Source organism: Penicillium odoratum (genome assembly GCF_028828045.1).
Source record: "Penicillium odoratum strain IBT 22623 chromosome Unknown utg000006l_segment0_segment0, whole genome shotgun sequence".
Lineage (NCBI taxonomy): Eukaryota > Fungi > Ascomycota > Eurotiomycetes > Eurotiales > Aspergillaceae > Penicillium > Penicillium odoratum.
In genome coordinates this window covers 721390-739202 of record NW_026643148.1, presented here as the reverse complement: position 1 = coordinate 739202, position 17813 = coordinate 721390, and the positions used below count along the sequence as shown (strand labels likewise).

The following is a 17813-nucleotide window of genomic DNA, read 5'->3' as shown; positions in this document are numbered from 1 at the left end:
TCAGCCAAGTCAGCTGGATCGTACTCTCTTATGGGTATCAGTTAATTATTCTAATCTGATAGTATGTGTGATATATAATACGGAAAATAGCGTGGAATTAGTACGAAATGGAAAGGCCGCAAACAAAGTAATGGGAATAATTTTAAAATAGAGTTATGCGCTACATGCATGTAGATAGATAGCCTTCCATTTGAAGATATATATACTAATATCATCATAGAATATTCATGTACTCTCCCTCTCCGCTTCATTCGTCCACTAGAAACCTCGAGTTCTGGTAAAGGAGGAATTTTCAGGAGCCACTCACTACAGCTACCGACTAAGTAGAGATAGAAACTAAATAACATCTTTAAGAGCGTAAAACGCCGGTCATACTTATTAATAGCTCTTGGCGCTATGAGCCACCAAGAGGGGAAGAAGACTTTGATACTATAGGATGAAGAGCATAGATAGTATGTTAGATAGCTGCTAGGGGAGAAAAAAGAGGGAATGGTAGAAGGTCCTAAGGATATACCGCACAAAATGGGACAAGAGCGCTGCACTAGGTCATATTACCCTGGCCATTCTTTATATGATATTCCTTACAACGCTTCGCGGTTTGTGCCGCAATGTCTTCTCTGTTACCCTCTTTATAATCCCCTTCTCCACCAGCGTTATTAATTTCAAAGTCTGGAATATATACCTCATATTACAACATGTTCACACCACGTTAAAATCCCGGACGTGTGACGTGTTACCTATCATATGTACACAGCGAAAGTCTATCTATCGTTCGTTCTTCAACAAGAATCCGGAGCTCGCAGTATGTCCATCCATATGTGCAATACTTGCTCTGATTCCAATCTCGTTGCGATGTAACATCAGATCACATCGTAGAACCAAAAGAGATCCGCAGGGAGTTGAAAAGTTAATCAAGACGTTAAGATCGCTTTTTCGGGTCCAGCCGGTCTGGAATTTAGGTTTAAAGCGGGGCAGTACATGTGCTTCCGTGTTGAAAACCACTTCAGTGAGAGGGAGAAACTCCCTGGGAGAAAACAGCAGATATAAATATTTCAAGGTTTCAGCCTAATTTGAAATCCAGGTTAGCTTAGAACTGTTGAAAGAATAAAATCAGGGAACATGGAGAAGTGTATGTCTCACCAGCCAAAAGCTCTCCATATTGTCACGTTGGGACGGCGTAGTTTGAGTCACATCGTGCAAAGACGTATATCCCTCTCCATCGGGAACCAGGGTGTGTTTCTGGAACGCCTTGAAGATCTCCCAGCCCCATTTTCGGTAGATGGGGTCATTCGTAACTCTGAACATTAAGAAGAGACTCTCCACAGTCTCCGGACGTTGCAGGTTGTGGGCATCGGCAGGTCTGATATTGAAGTCTTGTTTCCAAGAATCCTTCTTGTTGCTGCTTCGCGGCCAAGGTCGACTTGATGACCTGGAATTTGGCTTGAGCTCGTCGGAATCGGCCTCGAACCAAGAGATCTCCGGAGCGAGACCGGATTCAGTGACAGCGTACATCGCCCAGCAAGTCTTCATCAATTCTCTTGCCAGTTCCATCTGTCTCTCCTTCTGCGCACTCCAGGACGGCAGCTTACAAGCCTCAGCTTCTGTTCGTCCTTCCGTAGCACCAATTGCGATCGAACCGGGCAAGTAACAAACAAGATGGTCCATTTTTGGCGATAGCTTACCACCAATTCCCTAAGGAAGCTCGGCAATGGCCCATAGATAGGAGTGTTTAGTGGTGATGACAAGCTGTTTCTGAATCCCCGCGAGAGCCTCTTCCCACATATCGCTATAAATGGGCTCCTCGCCGTAGGTTTGGAGATATTGTTTCACCAGATATTCTTCCAAAGAGTCAGCTTGACATTGTGCATTATTCGAAGAGAATCAAGAAGTACCATAGTAGGAGTCACCGCGACTACCGAGGCGGATTTCTTAGTATGGAAACTGCCTGTGTGCGGATTGACGAAGATAGGCAACAGGCCATCTTGCATGCGGTGGCCATCGAGCACCTTTTGACCGATCCATTAGCCTCAAATCTAATGGTCAATTAGAGCCCACCATGGTAGGCCACAGGAAAGGGGGTTGATTACCTCCATAATGTGCTCGGCTTTGCGCCAATAGACCTCCTGTCCCGTCAGTTGCGCGAGGTACTTCATCTCCAACTGCAGAGTGGCCGCCTCGGCTGTCGACGAAGCCCCACCATCCGTGTGAGATGGAAGACCTTTTCGGGTCCCAATGTTGACACTGGCATAGGGAATTCCCGTTTTGGTGTCATAGGCGCTCAAAAGCCTATCAGCCAAGTCGAGTGCTTTGGCCATATAAATGTAGTCCCGGCGGGAGGATACGTCTGGAAGTTGGGTCGATAGGTAGTGTGCCGATAGTAGCCCGCCGAGCATACGAATGGTGGTCTCAAAGGTATTCACATCTTGGTCCTGATCATAGCTCAAGCCGCGATTCAACCATTTCCGGGCATCGGAGAGCTGTGTCGTAAGATTCATGATCATCAACGTGTCTAAACTGTCCACAATGATCCATCCCAGGCCGCTGGGGCTCATTTGTCCACCAGTTTTGGAAACGGGGTGGAAAACATCGGTTCCTACACGCCGGCCGGGGTTAACTTTGCCAGGCTGATACGTGGAATGTAGCACTGTCTGTTGACTTTGGACCCTGGCGCTCGGCACGCTCTGAACTTACCTCACGAATATTTGGCATAGGCATCCCAACTGGTGGTAAATGCTTCTTTTACTTCCTCGCGATGGCCATCCCAATAGCTATCCTGGTCGATGGGACGAAAGTAATCCAAATCAATTTCTGTACTAGGCGTGTACAGGTGAGTCCCGACCCCAAAGGCCAATCCACCGATCAGCAGAGTGCTAATCACCCTCTTACGCGAGTGACGATGCCGAGGCTTTGGCTGTTTGGGGCGTGTTGATGGCATAGCCGATTGAGATGTCGGCCAAATTCGTGCGGGGGGCCCTGGCTAGGGGCCAAATCCACACGGCATATCCCGTCCGTCTTTTTTGTCAATTTTAGCGTGGTTTCGAAATTGGTGTCATGAATGTAAGGTACTAGCCAGTCTTGGCTAGTATTGGATTATCAATTATAATTCAAAAATCCCCCACCAATTGGCTTTCCTTGTTTCACTCTACAGACTTGAAAATGGCGTCGGAGATTCGAATGTGAATTAAGCAACGCGATTAAACTCAGAAACTCAATCTTGGATGAATACGAGTTATTGAGATACACTTTCTGGCCACATGCGAGGAGACACGCTAAGGCTGCCTTAGCGCGACGCTAGTAAACTTGTGTATGCGATTACCTAAAACTAGCATTATGTCCACTTGCTTCGTCGTGTTTACCAATCAGAAGGTAAGATTAGTGTTATTGTAATCTGAGCTGGTAATATCACTTCGGTGAGTTAAATTATGACCTGGGCGGTATTGTCTCCTCGGATGTGGCCAGAGAGTGTAATAGAGAAACAAAAAGTATATCAATTTGACCACATTGAAAGTAACATGATCAAGTAAATATATTCAAATGTTCAAGCGGTAAACGCCATGGTCAACGATTTGGGAGAACATTCACAAGGGTGGTGAATGGTCCTATTTTGATGCCCTAAGGAGCCAGGAGAGGCGAGTAAAATTTGAGATATCTCTAGTTCAATTACGGTGATCGCTTGCATAAGTCCGCGCGCAGGTGGATCCTATTGTACTATTTACTAAACTAGCTCGGTTGTGATCTTGTAAGAGTAGTCAGATGTCTAAATTGTCCTATTTACCACATCATCTTGTCAAACTATGCCTACCGATATTGCCAAGCGAAAATTCGTAGGCATAGTCGTCCGATTAAGTCTTTTAGAAAAAGAGTACGTACGTCAAGGTGGAAGTATATTAAAAACCGCTTTTTCTTCTTAGATTGAGATCGTTGGTCACTAAGGTAACAGAGTAATTTATTTAAGATCAATGCCGAAGTGGGATTCGTTTATCCGCAGTAATTGAAGATGAGGGTAGTAACCGAGTATCAGGTGATTGAAGTAGTGAAAAAAAAAATAGTGACATGAACGGCCCTGTCTCCGTGGATATAGCCAGAGAGTGTAGTAAGACTTCTATATTGCAACTTCCGACATAAACAGTACAAGGAAACTGCGGTGCCGCATCAGCGTCAACGGCCGACATGCGGCACCAAAACAGACCTGTCATCAATGCAATCTATTGATTGGTCGATATCACCAGACTAGTCGCCGCCGGTTTGTGTGTGTGTGCTGGAGAGTAACTTACATTAGCACGAAATCCTCCGGCGCATAGGCGTGGGGGCGAGGGGCAATCTGGAGAGATATCCAGTTAGAGCACAAGGACGATCTTTATAACCACACGTAAATCCTGCTCTCCCGGTCGGCATTGGCCACATTCTCCAACAAGCTAGAACCTCATGTGCAGCAAGTGAAACGATATTTGCCGTCATCCCTAGCAATCATTCACCGCAGCGAGGTCCACGCCGTTCCTCGGCGATACTTGCAACCATTCTTGAATTTCCGGTAAGCGACCAGTCCCTGTGAGCCCAATGTCGTGAGCTTATAACCCTGCGGGCCGACTCGAAGCTAAATATCATACTTTCCAAGCGATTGCAGCATTGACCGTTTTCTCAATGTTTTCGTACTCTAGTGCAGCTACACTCTCGGCGCAGACGGATGGAAGTACCATCACATCGTTTGTCCCTCTCACCACAGTATATACGTTCCCAAGTTCATGTTCAACAAAATACCGCCTGGATGGACCGAGTCTCATGGCGTTCGACCCGGCCTACGGAATGGACGTGCAAACGGGAGTAGTCTGTGTTCCTCCAGCCCAAACCACATGGTGGGAAAGCGAAGTGGTCACTGGTACTGGCGACTATACAAGAAAAGAGCATTGGGCCCATCGAGTGCCCTTCAGATTGGTCGACGCTCGCGACTTCCATCAAGGACTCTACCAGCACCGCTGTGATGTGCTGTCCCTCGTAAGTGGGATTCCCCAGCTACTGCTCATGCGAGGCTTAATTGAGGGCCACTGATCTAATAACCATAAAAATCAGTGGTTACTACTTATATGGTGCTACCGCGGGACAAATTACAGGGGCTTGCCATTCCAATGTTACCTCAGGGATGACCATGACATATGGATCCACCTCAGATGACTCGGACTCCTTCACAATGGCCACATCGACCATGTCCTCGAGCTCTACCGTGGGCGCAATAGCCATCGTCGGGTGGAACGTCCAGTACGTAGTCTCAGTCACGGTCAGTGCAACGTCCACGTCAACTGCCATTTCCATTGCTACTTCAACTGCCACTTTCACCTCCACTACCTCAACCAATTCCTCTACAACACATTCTACTTCTTCAACCGCATCGGAAACATCCGGCTCGAGCACGGGCGGGGGCCTGATTGTAGGAGCGAAGACGGGAATTGGCGTGGGTGTTGTTGTGATGGCCTTGATAGCTGCCCTGTAGATTTTTGCTCGACGATGGAAGGCACCGAAGGGTCGAGCCGTATCCGAGCTGCCGGGTTCTACCCAACAGGTACACTTCCCCGGCGCGAGGCAAGGCAGCTCGGCGGTGCTGAGGGAATTGGATGGATCCAGCTATTTCTCCAGCCAGAATGCCCACTCCCCAGTCGAGTTGGGTTGATGGCCTGTTGCGCTATACATCCCGCAACTTTCCAAGGTGGGAAGCCGATATCAATTGATCGATGATGAGTCCAAAGTCTCAAGGTTGGAAATACTAATTGGGGGGGGAGAAGGCCTCCTAGGATGCATTTTCTTTTCTTCTCTTCGCTGGTAATAGCTAGGCCCTGCCTTTTAATGTTTTAAGGCGCTTTACTTATCAAACACCTAATTAATCTCATTTGTTCCTTTGAATTACCTGAGCATAGAATCATGATATTCCCGGCTCACTATGTCAACTACTACTATGTCACAACGATCACAACGGAATAGTGAGTAGTAGGAGGCCAGAATCGGTCGCCTAATCATATATACCGATTGTTCACCAAAATGACATAGTATTTTCGGCACCACCATATGATATACCAGGGCGGTGAAAGAAAACAAGAGTCGGGAATGCGAATCGGATAAAAATTCGAAAAAGAATGGACTCGCGGGGAATCGAACCCCGGACCACTCCCATGCTAAGGGAGTATTATACCACTAAACCACAAGCCCATTTGATGAAAGCGATATAGCTTTTTTGCTATATGATTCAAAATTGTTAATAAGCCTGTCGAAACCCACTACCGGTTTACCAACATGTGATTTCACATCAGTGTCCAATTAATTTTCGTCTAATGTGAGAATCAAACACCTGTTTAACAGTATTTCTGAATCTAGATGTTTGCTTTTAACTTTGAAGTATACAGGTGTGCGTGTGTGCCTGAAGTCGATACAGTCAGGAATATATATAATGTCTCAGAGTTCTCACCTCAATGAATGTATGTAAGTGCTGGATTTTATTCTAAGGGTTGAATCCACGAATGCTCTGGCTTAAGATACACCGAAAAATACAAATCTTGGTTTGAAGCCTGGAAATACATAACTCACAAGGTATTAGCACCATGTGTTCTCTGCTTCCAAGGTTTACGTATACATGCATATGGCCGGAAGCGGAGTTACCCCATGCTGGTTATTCCGATACGATATGATTTGTCGAACTCCTGCAGCTACTGGGAATACCCTGCGCAAGAAAAGCGTAAAGTTTCCGAGGATCTAAGTCTACCCAACCCAACACCTGTAGGATAAATCAATGTTGCCCAATTTGCCCTATAGTGCAATTACTTAACCGGTTGAATACCACATGGCGGGTGACCCACCTGAGCACACCCGCTAACCAATCGCCACGCGCAATGTAAAAAATTAAACCTTCTGAATGGAGTCTAGAAGACCCTCTTGAACCTCTGAGAACCAATAAGACCGAACACCCACCATGAACACACTTTCCAAGTCTTGGCTTACATGACTCCGACTTTTCAATTGCTAATAGTACCTCCTCCCCGGCCTTTCAAGACTCCTCTTTTCTCAACGTATATAATCCACAAACGCAAACCATATCACAATCAAAAATTTTTTACTCAGCGCCGCGTGAAAAAGACCGGAAAAATTCAACGGCAAAATTCGCGCTTAGAATGTCTACTGAGGCCGGGCCTACCAGCACATCATATGTCGCTGTCGACCATCAACCCGGCCTCCTTTCGCACTCCCAGGATGCTGTGATCACATCCACTGATGAGAGGGCGACTGCTCTGGCAAAGGAAGAGAAGCCTGCGGCTCACGTAGGCGACTTTGAGAAGCAGGCCCGAGCGGAATCTGCCGATCTGGAGCATGAATCTACCCAAGATGATACGTTCCATCGAACGGCATCCACTGTAGCCCCTTCGCATCGTTCTGTTCATAGAGACCCTATGAGTCGGGTAACGACAGATGCGGAGGGGAACGTTTATCCTGAGGGTGGAAGAGAGGCATGGCTTGTGGTGTTTGGAAGCTTTCTCGGCCTTTTTGGATCACTTGGATTGATCAATACCATTGGTACTTTCCAGGCCTATATTGAGGAACACCAGCTGAAAGACTACAGCTCCGGCGATGTCGGCTGGATTTTTGGCATGTTCGCCTTCTTGACATTCTTCTGTGGTGTCCAGATTGGCCCTATATTCGATGCCCGTGGTCCGCGGGCTCTCATTTTCGCGGGCTCGGTCTGTGAAATGGCGTTTGTTATTCTTCTTGGGTTTTGTACCAAGTACTGGCATTTTATGCTGGTTGTCGGCGTACTCGGTGGTGTGGGGGCATCTCTCATTTTCACTCCGGCGATCTCGGCAGTTGGCCATTTCTTCTACGAGAAACGTGGTGTTGCAACCGGTCTCGCAGCTACCGGTGGCTCGATTGGAGGCATCGTGTTTCCACTTGTTCTCGAAGCTCTTTTTCCCAAGATAGGATGGGCATGGGCAACTCGTGTAGTTGCTTTGATCTGTCTGGTTGTTCTGTCCGTAGCAAACCTCCTGATCAAGTCCCGACTTCCGCAAAAGCCCTTCTCCAAAGAGAACATTCTTCCCGATTTCCGCATTTTCAGTGATCCTCGATTTGCACTGACCACGGCGAGCGTCTTCTTCATCGAATGGGGTCTTTTCATTCCCATCAGCTACATCTCATCTTATGCACTCGACCAGGGATTCTCCAGCAAATTCTCATACCAGATCCTTGCCATTCTGAATGTGGGCTCCTTCTTTGGACGTTGGCTACCCGGGTTCTTTGCTGACTTCTTGGGTCGCTTCAACACTCTAATCGCTACCGTGGCTCTTTGCCTACTCTGCAATGCATGCTTATGGCTTCCCGCGGGAAACAGTCTGGCTCTACTTGTGATATATGCACTACTTTTTGGATTCGCTAGTGGTAGCAACATCAGCTTGACGCCCGTCTGTGTCGGCCAACTCTGCAAGACCGAGCACTACGGTCGGTATTACGCTACCGCTTACACCATCGTAAGCTTTGGGTGAGTTCTTTTATCCACTTGCGTGGAAATCCTTCCTGACATAATGTGCACTTCGAACTGACATACTTTGCTACCAGTACCTTGACCGGTATGCCCATAGCTGGTGAAATCCTGGCGCGGTGCAACGGGCAATACTGGGGTGTTATTACGTTCACTACCGTCTGCTATGCAGCAGGGTTGATCTGCTGCACATCTGTGAAGGTCATTCAAGTCGGATGGCGTAAGCCATTGTCGATTTACTAGAGCCTTGACACTCCTACATTCCATGATCGCAACATGACTTGACGACAGAAAAAGGTTTCGGATCAAAAGTTACCTATCTTATTTTGACGACATTGAGAAGCGTGGTTCTAATTTTAATTATGGCTTTGCTATAGCAACTAACAGAAAGCCCTTTGCATATACATGATGTGAATATTAAAGATAGCCTGATCTTGCTAATAAAATTTATTTTCTTCCATTGATCCCATCTGGCAATACTGAAGAAGCCGGATGACGAGTCCGAAGATCATCTCTCGAAAATTTCACAATTAAAGTCGATTCTCACTGAGATCTCCGATCCGAAAATTGCTCTCGCATGTATTTTCCGACAGGAAAACATACCCCCAGGCACTTCAAAACCGATCTATGTAACCACATAGTCACGATGATGGTGCATGGGATCCAATACTCAAGAAACGAAGCCTCCGAGCATTTCCAATAGGGCGGCCAGAACCTACGGGCATCCACGGAACCAGAGATCTATAGGGCCGGTAAAATCCAAGCCTAAGAAACTTGGAGAGTCGAGGCTCCGAGTCCCGAAATGGTATCTCGATGACATCGAGCGTTCATCACTCTTTCGAAGAGTTTTCATTGCTCTATATTATGCCTCCTTGCTCGTGCGCTCTCTCTCCTTTTCCTTTTATCATCCTCGCTTGATACTAGAGATATTGCTTGATGTATAAGATCTATATCCAAGATCAATATCGACCTTCCGTTTACTTCCCGAAGTTAGAAGTTGCAGGCGCCTGTGTTCCGATCTGTCTTTTCGCAATCGGCGGCTGTTTTCTTCTTTTCAGATTCCTTTTGGGCTCCTTGTTATCAAATACCTTTCGTGGACCTACCTGCTTCTTCGGTTCAATCGGTCTTCAGCGAGTCAAAGCCGTGGTTAAGAAAGATTGAGACTTGGAGCATCCGCTTCTGAATACGTCTCGACCAAGGCTACCGTCTGATCATGTACCCGAAGAGCCGCCTGGCCTTGTTGGCTGCTTCTTGGGTATTCCTAGGCAGTGTCATCGGTGCAGATCAGATCGTTGCCGCTCGTGGTGCGGGCAAGTTGGAAGAGCGTGACGCTGCTTGTCAACGCACCAAACCTCCTACTCTTGCCGCCACTGCATCCTCAGCAGGCATCTGTCCCATTGCAAGCGCACTGTGTGCTGCGTGCCCTGGCTCCACCACAACGGTGACAGTACGATTCTGTCCGAGTGCAGGTGCAAGCACGGGTGGAGGATCGAGATCAGCATCGGGATCAGGGGAAGGAGGAAGCAGCAGCGCTCCAAGCAGCAGTGCTCCAAGCAGCAGTGCTCCAAGCAGTAGCGCGCCAAGCAGCAGCTCCGGCCTAATTTACAACAATAGCCCGGCTTCACCCTCCCAAACAATCAAGCCTAGCTCTACACCCTTGGGACCCTCCCGAAGCTCCACACCTCTGATATCCGGCAGCCGCAGCGGCACCCCACCCAGAGGAGGTATTTTGCAGACACTACCGGCGGTACCTGCGACACCAGCCGGGCTTGGGGCTGGAGCTGGAGCAGGCAGCTCTTTTACTCCGCGAGCGGTGATTACACCCGGTATAGTGCGACGCCAGATGATGAGGGTGATGAATATGACTGCGCCGTTCGCTAACACGAGCAGTGTTCACACAAATGCGACGAGTACTTTAAACATGACAAGGCTACTAACCAGCTCAACTATCACTGAGGCAACTGGGTTTCGGTTTCATTTGAGGAACCAGGTGTAATAGGAGGAAATTGTGTTGAAAAATGGAAATTCGATCTATTTCGTTTGTTACTGTGATCAATTTGATGTAATGATATAAATTTGCTGGAATGTTAAAGGAAAAGAATAGAGAAAGACTTGTCACGAGATAAGAACCTGATATTCCAGGCACATATCAGGTGTGTTGTTCATGATGATTAAACCCCGTGTTACCCCGCCAAGTTGATAGCAGATATGCGGATCTCATGACCCGATGACCTGGATTACATTTTGTTGGTTATGCAGCTTATCTCGAGGAGACCCTTTATGGACCTTGATTCCATGAGATGACCACATGTTGAGCATATCTGGTTATCCGTGCAGCCATACATGGATGACTCTTCTACACGTAATTGCTTATCGATAGGTCGGTGCTCAGTGCTTAGGCCTTGGATACTGTGTACATCATGTACATGGCATATTTCGTGAACCACATTTCTGCAGGTATGACGCCTCAGTTAAGTGAGGAAATTGTGAGTTGTCTCGGACAGTTTCATAGATTATCTTGCGGTGAAGCGGAAATGTCGAATCTCCGGTTCTCTGTTCCTTAGTCACATGGCTTGATCAGGCACCGCTGAACGTTAAAAAACTAAGGGCAATTTCCACCGGGACCGGAGCCAATGATAGTGTATGCCTTTGCCTTTTGCATGAGAGACTGACAACACCGTTTGCGAGAGACAACGAAAAAAGGGCTGAGTCCGCAGTCCACTTTTCTGAGTGGACGAGACTTAAGGTTCGGACTGGATCTATCCACAAATGCGCTATGATTGGCGGACAGACCGAATCACCCACGGATTTCCCTCTTTTCATTTTCTTTCTTTCTGATGGGGGCTTTGACCTTGGGGACCGAATTTCGGGAGAGGTTTGGATTGAGAGTGGGGGAGGGAAATCACCGAGAACTCACAAGGAAAAAAACCCGCAAGATTGGAGAAAAGTACGGGATCGACCAGGCTTGGGCGATCATCACGCTTTTGAGCCCGCGTTCGTTCGATAACCCTTTCTTGAGATGAAACGAGCCTTCTCTGATCCTATACTCTATATATGAATCAGTCCGTGCGTTCATTCTCGTTTAATTTTGATGGATTCAATAAACCATTTTGTGATGTTTATAAACCCATAAAGAAAATAAAGAATTATATGTAGTGATTGCTATGCTTGTACGGAGTACATAGCCCCTTTTGAAATACCCTTTTTTTTAAAACCATTTTCCCCTCTTACGCCTTTTTAATCGGTCAACTTCGTTTATATTTAACTGTCTAAGATCAGCTTTTGCTCCTTCTGGTGTTTTTGTAAAATAAAATTCATCTTGTCCTTCTTATTATCACTTGAAAATCCTATAAGCTCCTTTCCCCCGCAAAAGAAATATCAAAAAAAAAAAGAAAAGAACGATCTGCTTACCTAACGCCCCTTATCCGTTCCTTCTCCCCCCTCCCCTTCCCGACCTTCAACAAACGTTCTTTCATCCCCCGAACGACTCGGGTTCTATTGTATTGGTCTGCGAAGTATTTGCAATCACCTCATGTCGCCTTAAACCGATTTTCTTGGAACTTGTGTGTCAGGAACTCGTCCCGTAAGTCGTCTGTTCTGGGTCCGCCCATAATATCGAATCAATTCTCCCAAACTCCCTTTTTCCACCCAAATGGCCGTTTGATATGGCTATCCCTGATGCATCGACTTGTTTTGAAAATTCCTTTCGTCCGAGGATTTCCTTCCTTATCTGCAAAGCGCCCTTTCAGATAAACGCGGTTGCTCGTGTTTTCTTCAACTGCTGATCTGGACCTAGGGCACAATGGCTGGCGCGGACGAGACTCTCGCGGCCGCGACTGCCGTGCTGCAGTCTTTGGCGAGAGATGAGCCCACAACCGGCTCTGCCTCGCCCCCTTTCAATTTTGAATTCCCTCCAACCAACGGCGCGAAAGGGTCCAAACTGCCCGGAGAACCTACCGCTGCAAAGGCCGCCTTCGAAACTGAGTTGGAGGCCTTGGTGCGTCGCGTGCATCACCTGGAATTCCAAGCTGTCAGTCATCACAAGTTCCCCGACGACCCCAAGCAGGCCACACCGTCTGCTCTCGGATCCATTGAGAAGGACCCTGATTTTCTGTGGACCTTTGGGCTCGATCGCTTGTCGTCCGGTCAAGGTTCTGACTCTTCTTCTTGCCTCACACAGCAGCAAAAACTGAATCAACCCGATCGGCGACAACGGACCCCTTCGGGCCCCGAGGAACATCCCCCCGGAGACCTTGACGACGACGAAACCGACGACGAGGATGAGAATGGGTCCGCGACCCGCGTGGTTCGAGAGGAGGATATCAGTATTCTGCGCAACCACGTCCAGAAGCAGGCCGAAGAAATCAGTTTCCAGAAGGACATTATCGCCCAGGTTCGGGATGAGCTACAGAAACAGGAGGAACACACCCGCCGCGCCCTCACTAAGGTCGAGAATGAAGACGTCGTTCTCCTGGAACGCGAACTACGCAAGCATCAGCAAGCCAACGAGGCTTTCCAGAAAGCCTTGCGGGAAATCGGCGGCATCATCACCCAGGTCGCTAACGGTGACCTCTCGATGAAGGTGCAGATTCACCCCTTGGAAATGGACCCGGAAATCGCCACATTCAAACGTACGATCAACACTATGATGGATCAATTGCAGGTATTTGGTAGCGAGGTGTCTCGTGTCGCCCGTGAAGTCGGCACAGAGGGAATACTAGGTGGACAAGCTCAAATTACTGGCGTCCATGGAATCTGGAAGGAACTCACTGAAAATGTGAACATTATGGCCAAGAATCTAACGGATCAGGTGCGAGAAATCGCTACTGTCACAACGGCTGTCGCCCACGGTGATCTCTCTCAGAAGATTGAGAGCCGTGCTCAGGGTGAAATTCTGGAACTGCAACAAACAATCAATACCATGGTGGACCAACTGCGAACATTTGCAACGGAGGTGACGCGAGTCGCGCGTGATGTCGGTACAGAAGGTGTCCTAGGAGGTCAAGCTCAAATTGAAGGAGTACAAGGAATGTGGAACGAACTGACTGTCAATGTTAACGCCATGGCCAATAATTTGACTACCCAGGTGCGTGATATCGCAACCGTCACCAAGGCTGTCGCCAAGGGTGACCTGACGCAGAAGGTGCAAGCCAACTGCCGAGGTGAAATAGCCGAGCTTAAGGACATTATCAATTCCATGGTGGACCAGCTACGACAATTTGCCCAAGAGGTCACGAAGATCGCCAAGGAGGTCGGTACTGATGGTGTACTGGGAGGTCAAGCCACTGTGAATGATGTCGAAGGCACATGGAAGGATCTCACCGAAAATGTAAACCGGATGGCCAACAACCTGACCACCCAGGTGCGTGAGATTGCCGATGTCACCACAGCCGTTGCCAAGGGTGATTTGACGAAGAAGGTCACCGCCAACGTCCAAGGCGAGATACTTGATCTCAAGAGCACCATTAACGGCATGGTGGATCGTCTGAATACGTTTGCCTTCGAGGTCAGCAAGGTCGCCCGTGAGGTCGGTACCGACGGGACCCTTGGTGGTCAAGCCAAGGTAGATAACGTGGAAGGAAAATGGAAAGACCTGACCGACAATGTCAACACCATGGCGCAAAATCTGACATCGCAAGTGCGAAGTATCTCAGACGTCACACAGGCTATTGCCAAGGGTGACCTGAGTAAGAAGATCGAGGTCCACGCACAGGGAGAAATTCTCACCTTGAAGGTCACCATCAACCACATGGTGGGTCGACTGGCCAAGTTCGCCACGGAGCTCAAGAAGGTCGCCCGTGATGTCGGTGTCGATGGTAAGATGGGTGGACAAGCCAACGTCGAGGGAATTGCCGGAACATGGAAGGAAATCACCGAGGATGTCAATACCATGGCTGAGAACCTCACATCTCAAGTGCGTGCATTCGGCGAGATCACAGATGCCGCAACCGATGGTGATTTCACCAAACTTATTACGGTCAACGCCTCTGGGGAGATGGACGAGCTCAAGCGCAAGATCAATAAAATGGTGTCCAACCTGCGAGACAGTATTCAGCGAAACACTGCCGCCAGGGAGGCTGCCGAACTTGCCAATCGCACAAAATCCGAGTTCCTAGCCAACATGTCCCACGAGATTCGAACTCCGATGAACGGTATTATTGGAATGACCCAGTTGACACTGGACACCGATGACTTGAAGCCCTACACCCGTGAAATGTTGAACGTGGTGCACAACCTAGCCAACAGCTTACTCACCATCATTGATGACATACTCGATATCTCTAAGATTGAAGCGAACCGGATGGTGATTGAAAGCATCCCCTTCACCGTGCGGGGCACCGTCTTCAACGCCCTGAAGACCTTGGCTGTCAAGGCAAATGAGAAGTTCCTGAGCCTGACCTACCAAGTGGATAACACCGTACCGGATTATGTGATTGGTGATCCATTCCGTCTACGTCAAATTATCCTGAACTTGGTTGGCAATGCCATCAAGTTCACTGAGCATGGAGAGGTCAAACTCACCATTCGGAAATCAGACCGAGAGCAGTGCACGACCAACGAGTATGCCTTTGAATTCTCCGTGTCTGACACTGGTATCGGTATCGAGGAGGACAAGTTGGACCTGATCTTCGACACTTTCCAGCAGGCCGACGGCTCCACTACCCGCCGTTTCGGTGGTACCGGTCTTGGTCTGTCCATTTCCAAGCGACTTGTCAACCTGATGGGTGGTGATGTGTGGGTCACATCTGATTATGGACAAGGTAGTACCTTCCATTTCACGTGTGTGGTCAAGCTCGCCGATCAATCCATCAACGTTATTGCATCGCAACTTCTGCCCTACCGGAACCACCGCGTTTTGTTCATCGACAAGGGCCAGAACGGCACTCAGGCTTCTAACGTTATGAAAATGCTCAAGCAAATCGAGTTGGAGCCATTAGTCGTGCGCAACGAAGAGCATGTTCCCCCGCCGGAGATCCAAGACCCGTCTGGAAAGGAATCTGGTCACGCATACGACGTTATCATCGTTGACTCTGTGGACACGGCTCGCATTCTGCGCACATTTGATGAGTTCAAGTACATTCCGATAGTTTTGGTTTGCCCCTTAGTCTGTGTCAGTTTGAAGTCTGCTTTGGACCTCGGTATCAGTTCATATATGACCACGCCCTGCCAGCCGATTGATCTCGGTAATGGTATGCTCCCAGCACTGGAAGGTCGGTCAACACCGATCACCACGGATAACTCCCGATCGTTCGACATTCTCCTTGCTGAGGATAACGATGTGAATCAGCAACTGGCGGTGAAGATACTCCAGAAGCACAACCACAATGTCTTCGTTGTTGGCAATGGTCTCGAGGCTGTCGAGGCCGTCAAGAAGCGTCGCTATGATGTTATTCTTATGGACGTGCAAATGCCGGTCATGGGTGGTTTCGAGGCTACGGGCAAGATTCGCGAGTACGAACGTGAGAGTGGCCTCCAGCGGACCCCGATCATTGCACTCACGGCCCACGCCATGTTGGGTGACCGTGAGAAATGTATTCAGGCCCAGATGGACGAATATTTGTCCAAGCCACTCAAGCAGAACCAGATGATGCAGACCATCCTCAAGTGTGCTACACTTGGTGGTTCATTATTAGAGAAGAGCAAAGAATCTCGGATCTCGAGCAGTGGAGAAATGCATCCCATCCACTCATCCGTTTCGTCCGACAACCAAAATCAGCAACAGCAACGATCGCAAAAGATGCAACCGTTGCCAACGCCTTCTCGGCCTGGGTTTGACACCCGGGCAATCACCACCTCCGGCCCCATCATCCGGGGGAGTGCCGCCAGTCCAGGTCCTGTCGAGGACGCTGATGTAGAGATGATTGATGATCGGGTACGTTGAGCATGTATGTTGAGGATGTTTTACACTGTCATGGACAGACCGGCTAACGATTTCTTCTTGTCTATACAGTCTCTGCTGCGATCCAACAGTACCTGATCTATTTGCATATCATGAACATTTATTTCCATGCAGATCTTGTCAGATGGTTTTGATGTGGCCCTTGATACCCTGTCTATATGAGTCTTGGAGTGTTTCTTTATTGTAAAGAAACCTCAACCCTTTTGTGTCCCCGTTCTACTCGCTCATACCCACCTGCTCTTCAACGTCACCCCTTCTCACACCATATCATCTACCGCATTCGTTATCTCGTTTCCTCTGGTGTCTGGCGCATCATTATTTTTATCTGGGTATCATTCTATCTGGGCTTGGGTCTATTCGGCACAGTCAAGGAAGTGACTTGGGGAGGAGTTTGTACGAGAGGGGGTACTTCATTCCCACCCCCCTGGATTTTCTGTCGTCATTTCTGCGATCTATTCTCTCGCGTGACGACTGGCATCGATGTCTTTCTTTGTTTCTATCTTTGTATTGTATTTAGTTGCTCCTTCCTTCCGAGCCACATGCATGAGACAAGAGCGCCCAAGGTGCTGATTCTTCCTTTCCTTAATTCTCTATTCTTCCGAAACTGCCAAGCTCGGCTATAGAGCTAGTTCTGTTTTGAATTATTTGCTACATTGCACTTGATGAACAATCGTAAACAACATCCGGACATAATCAAGGACCATGTGCAAGTCCTGAAAGGGCTCAGGCTACAAAAAGCCAAGGGTTGCATTGCAAATCATTACTTGATTAAGTAAAGGTTTTGCCGGCTTTATAAAGCGGTGTGGGAAAATTTCCAGTGTCACGCAGATATTCAACAGCGGACTTAATAGATCAAAGATGTCAGGTACAGACGTTGATCACTGTATTTTAGAAAAATAAATTCTACGTTCAATGGTTTCGAAACAGAACTGAAGAAGGATAGTCCCCTCCAAGGGACCGGCATTGCCGACACTCTTGATGGGAAGCTTACCACTCACAGCCTCATCCACATTTATCTACCGATTTCTCATCAAGAGAAAATGGAATTTTAAAACCTTTCAGACCTCCTCGACACCCACCAGGTCCAGCCGACCGAAGTCAGACACCAAACCAGGTCAAGATCATCACCACTCCCTGGACATGAAACACAGACACTGCAAGCAGCACGCGTGACACGTCGAGGCGGGAGTAAAAGGCTTCACTTTAGGGCATCGAGGACATAGTAGTCATCAGCAAGGGTGGAGATTCTGTGGCTCTTTTAAAGAGCTTAGAAGTGGGACGTCTACTCTAAAGTGATTCTTTGAACTGTGAGGTTGTTAGTGAAATGTTCGAAATGTTGAGGAAACCAAGCCAGAAGAGGATTGGATCCTGTAGGGGAGGGATCACTAACGTAGAGTCGCTTGA

The 17813-nt window shown here is 48.2% G+C and overlaps 6 protein-coding genes across 6 annotated transcripts; 5 read left to right on the top strand and 1 right to left on the bottom strand.

Annotated features, from left to right (window-relative positions):
• Positions 1 to 1110: 1110 nt before the first annotated feature.
• N7520_008723 (glycoside hydrolase family 47 protein) lies at positions 1111 to 2709 on the bottom strand (the record flags this gene model as incomplete). The annotated part of the gene is made up of 4 exons (XM_057142657.1): positions 1111 to 1692; positions 1893 to 2006; positions 2088 to 2624; positions 2692 to 2709. 4 exons carry the CDS (start codon positions 2707 to 2709, stop codon positions 1111 to 1113), a joined length of 1251 nt encoding a protein of 416 aa, XP_056991945.1.
• Positions 2710 to 4641: 1932 nt separating this feature from the next.
• On the top strand, positions 4642 to 5046 carry N7520_008722 (uncharacterized protein; the record flags this gene model as incomplete). Its single annotated transcript, XM_057142656.1, is given in 2 exon segments — positions 4642 to 4992; positions 5011 to 5046. 2 exon segments carry the CDS (start codon positions 4642 to 4644, stop codon positions 5044 to 5046), a joined length of 387 nt encoding a protein of 128 aa, XP_056991944.1.
• Positions 5047 to 5185: 139 nt separating this feature from the next.
• N7520_008721 (uncharacterized protein) lies at positions 5186 to 5485 on the top strand (the record flags this gene model as incomplete). The annotated part of the gene is made up of 1 exon (XM_057142655.1): positions 5186 to 5485. One exon carries the CDS (start codon positions 5186 to 5188, stop codon positions 5483 to 5485), a length of 300 nt encoding a protein of 99 aa, XP_056991943.1.
• Positions 5486 to 7151: 1666 nt separating this feature from the next.
• Positions 7152 to 8752, top strand: N7520_008720 (MCT family MFS transporter; the record flags this gene model as incomplete). Its single annotated transcript, XM_057142654.1, has 2 exons — positions 7152 to 8509; positions 8587 to 8752. 2 exons carry the CDS (start codon positions 7152 to 7154, stop codon positions 8750 to 8752), a joined length of 1524 nt encoding a protein of 507 aa, XP_056991942.1.
• A 970-nt stretch (positions 8753 to 9722) lies between these two features.
• On the top strand, positions 9723 to 10505 carry N7520_008719 (uncharacterized protein; the record flags this gene model as incomplete). The annotated part of the gene is made up of 1 exon (XM_057142653.1): positions 9723 to 10505. One exon carries the CDS (start codon positions 9723 to 9725, stop codon positions 10503 to 10505), a length of 783 nt encoding a protein of 260 aa, XP_056991941.1.
• A 1806-nt stretch (positions 10506 to 12311) lies between these two features.
• Positions 12312 to 16487, top strand: tcsC (putative two-component osmosensing histidine kinase (Bos1); the record flags this gene model as incomplete). The annotated part of the gene is made up of 2 exons (XM_057142652.1): positions 12312 to 16382; positions 16461 to 16487. The coding sequence occupies 2 exons, from the start codon at positions 12312 to 12314 to the stop codon at positions 16485 to 16487; spliced, it is 4098 nt and encodes a 1365-aa protein (XP_056991940.1).
• Between the last annotated feature and the right edge of the window lie 1326 nt (positions 16488 to 17813).